The 7,834-nt window shown below is 59.8% G+C and overlaps 1 protein-coding gene across 1 annotated transcript in view; it reads left to right on the top strand.

Annotated features, from left to right (window-relative positions):
- Positions 1-7,834, top strand: part of MYBBP1A (MYB binding protein (P160) 1a) — a 16,698-nt gene that overhangs the window by 3,672 nt on the left and 5,192 nt on the right. The window contains exons 6-18 of the mRNA XM_011980460.1: positions 77-252; positions 411-578; positions 720-837; positions 2,243-2,538; positions 3,127-3,237; positions 3,905-4,030; positions 4,244-4,411; positions 4,497-4,596; positions 6,637-6,733; positions 6,818-6,969; positions 7,227-7,310; positions 7,394-7,543; positions 7,629-7,828. Of these exons, the coding sequence (XP_011835850.1) occupies positions 77-252; positions 411-578; positions 720-837; positions 2,243-2,538; positions 3,127-3,237; positions 3,905-4,030; positions 4,244-4,411; positions 4,497-4,596; positions 6,637-6,733; positions 6,818-6,969; positions 7,227-7,310; positions 7,394-7,543; positions 7,629-7,828 (1,946 nt within the window). The remainder of the gene's footprint in view (positions 1-76; positions 253-410; positions 579-719; positions 838-2,242; positions 2,539-3,126; positions 3,238-3,904; positions 4,031-4,243; positions 4,412-4,496; positions 4,597-6,636; positions 6,734-6,817; positions 6,970-7,226; positions 7,311-7,393; positions 7,544-7,628; positions 7,829-7,834) is intronic.

Raw genomic sequence — 7,834 nt, 5'->3', positions numbered from 1 at the left:
GCCTGGCAGGTAGAGCAGGATCCACCGGGCTCACCCCGCAGAGGAAGCCACCATTTCTTTATCTCTCCATCCTTAGGTCTCAGTGGCTACATTGCAGGAGATCCTGCCAGAGGTCCTTAAAGCCGACTTGAATACAATACTCAGCTCCCCCGAACAGCTGGAGCTCTTCCTCCTGGCCCAGCAGAAGGTGCCCTCCAAGCTCAAGAAGCTGGTGGGATCCGTGAACCTATTCTCGGATGAGAATGTTCCCAGGTGTGACGGAGGTGGGCGGATTTGCCCTCCCTGGGGCTGTGGGACTGCATCTGGCCAGGCCCAGGTTTGCCATGTGGCCTGGGGGTGTCCCGGCTGCTCTTGGCACCCTGGCCCTTGCCCGTGAGGCGAGTGTTCCCTCAGTCCCTTGCTCTCCGCAGGCTGGTGAACGTGCTGAAGATGGCCGCCGCCTCCGTGAAGAAGGACCGCAAGCTGCCCGCCATTGCTCTGGACCTGCTGCGCCTAGCGCTCAAGGAAGACAAGTTCCCACGGTTCTGGAAGGAGGTGGTGGAACAAGGGTTGCTGAAGATGCAGTTCTGGCCAGCCAGGTGCTTGTGGCACGTGTCGTGTCCTCTCTCGGCCCCCTTCCCTGTCTGTGAAGTGGGGCTGGGCCACCAGTCCTGAGTCCCTTGGGACCCGCCAGGGGTCCCCGCCTGGCTCTGACCAGGCTCTGTCCCGCACCCCCTTAGCTATCTGTGTTTCCGCCTGCTGGGCGCCGCCCTGCCCCTGCTGACCAAGGAGCAGCTGCAGCTGGTGTTGCGGGGAGACGTGATCCGCCATTATGGGGAGCACGTGTGCACTGCGAAGGTGGGTAACGCCCGTGCAGCTCGACACTGCCAGAAAGGCTCGACAGGGAGCTCTCCCTGCCAAGAAGGGGAGCAGGGCACCTCGGGGGCTTGGCCATGGTGTCCCCTCTGTCTGGGTAGTGAGCTGCCTGAACCCCTTCCCCTCAGACAGAATTGATTTTTTGAGTTGGAGTTTCGCTCTTGTCGGCCAGGCTGGAGTACAGTGGTGTGATCTGGGCTCACTGCAACCTCCGCCTCCCAGGTTCAAGCAATTCTCCTGACTCAGCCTCCTGAGTAGCTGCGATTACAGGTGCCCACTACCACGCCCAGCTAATTTTTGTCTTTTCGGTAGAGACGGGGTTTTGCCACGTTGGCCAGGCTGGTCTTGAACTCCTGACCTTAGGTGATCCACCCGCCTCGGCCTCCCAAACTGCTGGGATTACGTGAGCCACCGTGCCCGGCTTCCCTCTGACGGTTTTGTAAGGTCAGGCCCTTCTGCCAGCAGGCCCCTCATGGGCGTGGATAGCCAGTGGGCTGTTCAGACCTCCACCGCTCCAACCCATGCTGCAGTGATGACCGTGTTTGGGCACCAGTGAGCCTGGTGCCCAGTAAGTGCTGCTGGGTTTACTGTTCTCACCAGCTCATTTTATCTTTGCAACGAGTTTCAGAGAGCTGTCATTCTGGGTGAGGGGGCAGACTTGAAGTATCAGGCAGTGGTTAAGAGTTTGGGTTGGACGGTGGTGCACACCTGGAGTCCCAGTTACTCAGGAGGCTGAGGTGGGAGGATCAGTGAGCCATGATCGTGGCACCGCACTCTGGGGACACAATTCTAAAAAATTAAAAGGAAAACAGCTTGGGCCGTGAAGCCAGACATTACCCACTGGGAGCCTCTGACCCTGAGAAGTTCCTTCTAGGTGTTTTTGTGTCTCCCTTTATTCACCTACACAATGATAATATTGGCCGACTGCAAAGGGTTGCTAAAATGCTAAGCTGCCACACAAAAACGCGGGGTGTGGGTCCTGGCGCTGAGGAAGTGCATGAGAGGCGGTGGTTTTTGGTCCTGAAGATGACACAGCTAGGAATTAGCAGCATGGGCTTTGAACCCAGGTCAGTCTCGCCTCAACTACCACCCTGCCCTGCATGGAGCCAGAAAACAGACCATCCCCATCCAGCAAGGCAGAAAGAGGGGCCTTCTGAGGCCGGAGGTGGTGAAGCTGGGGCAGTCAGACCCGGAGAGGCCTTGATGCCAGACAGAAGCACTGGGGTGACGAAACTGTTGCATGTTCAGGCTCAGCCTAGCTGTGTACGACGCGAGGTTTCCGGGCCTTGGTTTAACCCGTAGCAGGTGCAAGCCTGGTGGATTGTTGGGTTATTGACCGCCTGCCCCCTGGGCTGGTGGGCTCAGCTCCATGCCTAACTTCTTGCAGCTCCCAAAGCAGTTCAAGTTTGCCCCAGAGATGGAGGATTACGTGGGCACCTTCCTAGAGGGGTGCCAGGATGACCCTGAGCGGCAGCTGGCCGTGCTAGTGGCCTTCTCATCCGTCACCAACCAAGGCCTCCCTGTTGCGCCTACGTTCTGGCGGGTCGTGCGGTTCCTGAGCCCTCCGGCCCTGCGGGGCTATGTGGCCTGGCTGCGGGACATGTTTCTCCAGCCAGACCTGGACTCCTTGGTTGACTTCAGCACCAACAACCAGAAGAAAGCCCAGGACGCGTCGCTCCACGTGTGAGTGGACCTTGGGGAAGGACCCCTAACTTAGGAGTTAGCTTCCTAGGCCTGCAGAGCCCAGCAACCCGAGCCCTCCCTCCACAGTGTCCTGGCTCTAAACCGTGAGAGGAGAGAGGGGAAGGGCCTGAGCTCTCATGTGAGGCCTCAGTGTGCTTGTGTGGTCGCACACTGGTGATTGGGATGGGGAGATCTTGGATTCCTGAGATCAGGCAAAGGAAAGTCCTGTTTTTGCCAGTTCTTCTGAGACAGAGTCTCACTGTGTGGTCCAAGCTGGTATGCAGTGGCAGGTGATCTCAGCTCACTGCAATTTCTTCCTCTCAGGTTCAAGTGATCAAGCGATTCTCTGCCACAGCCTCTCCTGTAGCTGGGATTACAGGCACCTGCCACCACGCCCAGCTAATTTTTCTATTTTTAGTGGAGATGGGGTTTCACCATGTTGGCCAGGCTGGTCTCGAACTCCTGATCTCAAATGATCCACCTGCCTTGGCCTCCCAAAGTACTGGGATTGCAGGTGTGAGCCACTGGGCCCAGCCTGTTTTTGCCAGTTCTAAGTGGCTCACATGACCTCACCTCCTGCCCTGCTAGGCCTGAGCGAGCTGTGTTCCGGCTGAGGAAATGGATCATCTTTCGACTGGTGAGCATTGTGGACAGCCTGCACCTGGAGATGGAGGAGGCCTTGACTGCACAGGTGGCCAGGTACGAGCCAGGGCGTGTGGCCAAGGAATGGGGCCCCTTAACTCGTCCTAGTTTGCATCCCCTGGAGCCAGAAGCCTTTGGGTTGAGTCATCATTGGGGAACAGGTGCAAGGGGACTTGGGAATTCCTTGGGAACCCGTGAAGGGAAGGGGCCCAGGAGGCATCCCAGCTGCAGGGGCCTAAAAGGTTCAGGTGTGCTCTGCACGCCCTGCAGGCAGCTTTTGCACGTGGGAGCTGTGAGGGAAGCCTCTGCCCACACCTGCCTCGTCTGTGCCTGTGCAGAGCCGGGTGCTCGAATCACCCTCCACATTCACGGTTGCAAGAGGGGGCTGCACCAGCCCCATGTCTGCGGGAGCAGCGACGTGACTTGGCCATGACCACACAGCCTCCCAGCTCTTGGTTTCTTGGGAGGGGCACTGATTCTCTCTCTCCAGCTCGGGTTAAGCCGCGTTCAGCTGGGGATCCAGACCAAAGAAACGGCCCCTTCCCATCCTAGCCCAGCCCAGCCACCTCCAGCCTTGCCCGTCAGGCCCCTGAGGACTGTACCCAGAACAGAAGGGCTCCCCCTCCTCCTCCTGGCCTGGTACGCTCGGTGGTGCCGTCCAAGGAGGGGAGCCTGTAAAACCAATGGCAGTGAATGGTGATGGCCGCTCTCCCGCCCTCTCCAGGTTTTGTTTGTTCCACGCGTTCTTTGTCACAAAGAAGCCCACATCCCAGATCCCCGAGACAAAGCAGCTGTTCTCCTTCCCTTTGGAAAGCCAGGCCCGAGAGGCGGCCAGCAGTGCCTTCTTCAGGTGAGTCTTGGGCAGCCCAGGAGAGGCCCGAGGGTGGGAAGGCCTTGAGGACGCCTGCTGCCTCCGGGTCCCCCAAGCTGGGAACAACGGCAGAGGTCCCGGGAGTTCTAGTAGGTCCTGTAGAGGTGGGAGACTGAGCCCTGGGGAGGGCGGAGGGAGGCGGCTACATTCACTTGTCCGGTCTGGTGACCCCAAGCCCCACCCCTCGCCCAGTCTGCTGCAGACCCTCAGCACTCAGTTGAAGCAGGCCACGGAGCAGACTCGGGGTGGGCAGCCCTGGACCTACCACCTGGTGCAGTTCGCAGACCTGTTGTTGAATCACAGCCACAACGTGACCACTGTGACACCCTTCAGTGCGCAGCAGCGCCAGGCCTGGGACCGGTGAGCACGCGGGATTTCCAGGGGACGGGTAGGACGCTGCAGTCTGACTGGCGCAGGGGCCTGGGAATCCGCCTGTCTCCCACAGGATGCTGCAGACTCTGAAGGAGCTGGAGGCCCACTCCTCCGAGGCCAGGGCTGCTGCCTTCCAGCACCTTCTGCTCCTCGTGGGCATCCACCTCCTCAAGGTACCGGGGCCTGGGAGGGAGGGGCCGTGAGCCTGGGGTTCTGTGGCGCAATGGGCCCCCTACCGAGAGGCCTGAGGGCTGTGGGGGTGGCCAGGAGAGGCTCTGGGGGAGTTAAGTTGGGAGGTGTTTGAAGCCAGCCTCGTCGCAGTGGAAACGTCCCTCTGGCCATTTAGCGGCACTAGCCGGTGTCCTCGGCTCTCCGTGCGGGGTCTCTCGTAGTCCCCACAGCTTTGAGGCAGCCACCTCCTCTCCATGCTTGACGTGGAGAAACAGAGACTCTGACTCAGAGGCAAAGTAGCTTGCGCTGTACCCGCAGCTGTGGGAACACCTTCGGGCGACGGGCTCTCTAGAACCACGGAGTCTCCCTCTCGGTTCTTCCCATCAAGAAGCCCTGACCACTTTCGAGGCTCAGTACCCTGATTTCTTTTGAGAGTTTTCTTCTCATAACATAGGAGGCCCTTCCCGGGGCTGCTTCGTGTCTTCTGTAGCCTGAGTAGGTGGGTCTCTCACTTGCTCCCGTCTGGCCACTTGACTGTGGTTGTTTTACTTGCGAGCTTTGGTTATTCTGAGCCCAGCATGTGGATGAGCTGTTTGGGGAAAGGTTGGCCACGATGCCCCTTCTGATTCTTGGCATCAGGACTTTGATAGCAGCAGAGTCCTAGTGATTCTGGGACACATGGGGAGCCTGTCCCCAGCCTTGGGATCTCTGAACTGGACTTGGACAGAGGAGGCTGCAGTTTGCTGTGTTGGACCTTTAGATAAAATGTGCAGCTCTGGCCGGGCACGGTGGCTCACACCTGTCATCCCAGCACTTTGGGAGGCCGAGGCGGGTGACCACTTGAGGTCAGGAGTTCGAGACCAGCCTGGGCAACACAGTGAAACCCCATCTCTACTAAAATACAAAAATTAGCCAGGCATGGTGGCAGGTGCCTGTAATCCCAGCTGCTTAGGAGGGTGAGGTGGGAGAATTGCTTGAACCTGGGAGACGGAGGTTGCAGTGAACTGAGGTGGCGCCACTGCACTCCAGCCTGGGTGACAGAGCAAGATTCCGTCTTAGAAAAAAATAAAAAGGCGCAGCCCAGAGAAGGACAGGGCCTTGCCTGGGCACACAGCCTGGGAGCCGGAGAGCAATGACAAGGGCTTTGGGCGGCTTTGTCCCACCCTGGCCTGAATGTTCAAGCTGCCCACTGCATTACGAGGGGCAAGTCTGTCTTTTAGGTGCCAAAGATCACACAGTTTTCAAGAGCGCCTCCTGCGCATGCACATGCACATGGACACACCACACCTCCTCACTCAAGTCCAGGGTTATCCCCAGTCAGATGAGTTCAACATAGTTAGTTGAAACTAATGACTTTCAATTCGGTCTCTCATGCCAAGCCAAGCATGGAGGGAATAATCTAGAATTATGAACTGGGGGCTGGGGCTTGCTGGCTTCTCTGGGGCCCTGACCATCCTTGTCAGGCTCTGCCTCTCTTGAGTGTCAAAGCGGGAGATGGATGCCTTGTCCCCTGCAGGCGTTTGGATCTTGTAACTGCGTATTAGGTGTAAAAAGGCCCTCAACTAGCCAGGCGTGGTGGCTCACACCTGTAATCCCAGTACTTTGGGAGGCAGAGGCGAGTGGATTGCGAGGTCAGGAGTTTGAGACCAACCTGGCCAACATGGTGAAACCCCGTCTCTACTCAAAATACAGAAATTAACGGCATGATGGCACATGCCTGTAATCCCAGCTACTTGGGAGGCTGAGGCAGGAGAATGACCTGAACGCGGGAGGCGGAGGTTGTGGTGAGCCGAGATCACACCACTGCACTCCAGCCTGGGCAATAGAGCGAGACTCCATCTCAAAAAAAAAAAAACCCTCAGCTCTCAGGGTGTCCTGGGGTCCAGCTGGGGGCTTCCATTCTGGATTGTAGGGGTGACGGGCCAGGGGTTGGGGTGTTGAAGGCTTCTGATGCCACTGCTCCCATTTGGCCAGCCCCTCACCTGGCTTAGAAGGGCTGGGGACAGGGCCTGGCCCCAGTGTGTGTCCTGTCCTGCCCACAGTCCCCTGCAGAGAGCTGTGACCTGCTGGGCGACATCCAGACCTGCATCAGGAAGAGCCTGGGAGAGAAGCCCCGCCGGAGCCGCACCAAGGCCATCGGTGGGTCCTTGGTCACGAGAGGGGCTGGAGTGGTGCAGCGGGGCCAGTGGTCCCCTGCCCGGGCTCAACCCGTCCTTCTTGCAGACCCCCAGGAGCCCCCATGGGTAGAGGTGCTGGTGGAGATCCTGCTGGCCCTGTTGGCCCAGCCCAGCCACCTCATGCGCCAGGTGGCCCGGAGCGTGTTTGGCCACATCTGCTCCCAGCTGACCCCGCGTGCCCTGCAGCTAATTCTGGATGTGAGTTCGGACCTTTGAGAAGGGACTGTGGGCTCACTGAGCAGCGAGCTGCACCGGGGTCGCCGCTCCAGCCTCCCGTGTCCCCACCTCCCCGCTGGGAGCCTGCGGCCGATGGGAGGGTCTTGGTCTCCCTGGCCTGGCCACCTCTCCTAGGCTCCGTTTTCTTCTGGGAAATGGGGGCCTTTGGCCAACGCTGGGCCGGGCCTGGAGAGGAGGGCGGGGGCCGCAGATGGGTCAGCGGCTGGGCCCCTCCCCAGGTGCTGAACCCGGAGACCAGTGAGGATGAGGACCACGTGGTGGTGACGGACGATTCTGATGAGCGGCGGCTGAAGGGTGCAGAGGTGCTGCCGGCGCGGGCCGGGTGGGGGCGGCGGGGAGTGGGACAGTCGGAGAGGTGTGTGACGTGCCTGCCCCTACCACCCAGGACAAGAGCGAGGACGGCGAGGACAACAGAAGCTCAGAGAGTGAAGAGGAGAGCGAGGGGGAGGAGAGCGAGGAGGAGGAGCGCGATGGGGACGTGGACCAGGGCTTCCGGGAGCAGCTGATGACCGTGCTGCAGGCTGGGAAGGCACTGGTGAGCAGGGGGCCGGGGAGGGCTCAGGTGTCCCCGTGTTGTGTGCCCACCCGAGGCCAGGCTGACCGCTGGGCCTGTCCCTCAGGGTGGAGAGGACAGTGAGGATGAGGAAGAGCTTGGGGATGAGGCCATGATGGCCCTGGACCAGAGCCTTGCCAGCCTCTTTGCCGAGCAGAAGCTGCGTGTCCAGGCCCGGCGAGATGAGAAGAACAAGGTGCAGAAGGAGAAGGCGCTGCGGCGCGACTTCCAGATCCGGGTGAGCCTGGGGGCGGACCGCCCCCCCCTGCCCGC

The sequence above is a fragment of the Mandrillus leucophaeus genome, unplaced genomic scaffold (assembly GCF_000951045.1).
Source record: "Mandrillus leucophaeus isolate KB7577 unplaced genomic scaffold, Mleu.le_1.0 Scaffold212, whole genome shotgun sequence".
NCBI lineage: Eukaryota > Metazoa > Chordata > Mammalia > Primates > Cercopithecidae > Mandrillus > Mandrillus leucophaeus.
The sequence above is the reverse complement of the archived record's forward strand: the minus strand, read 5'-3'. Positions and strand labels throughout refer to the sequence as shown.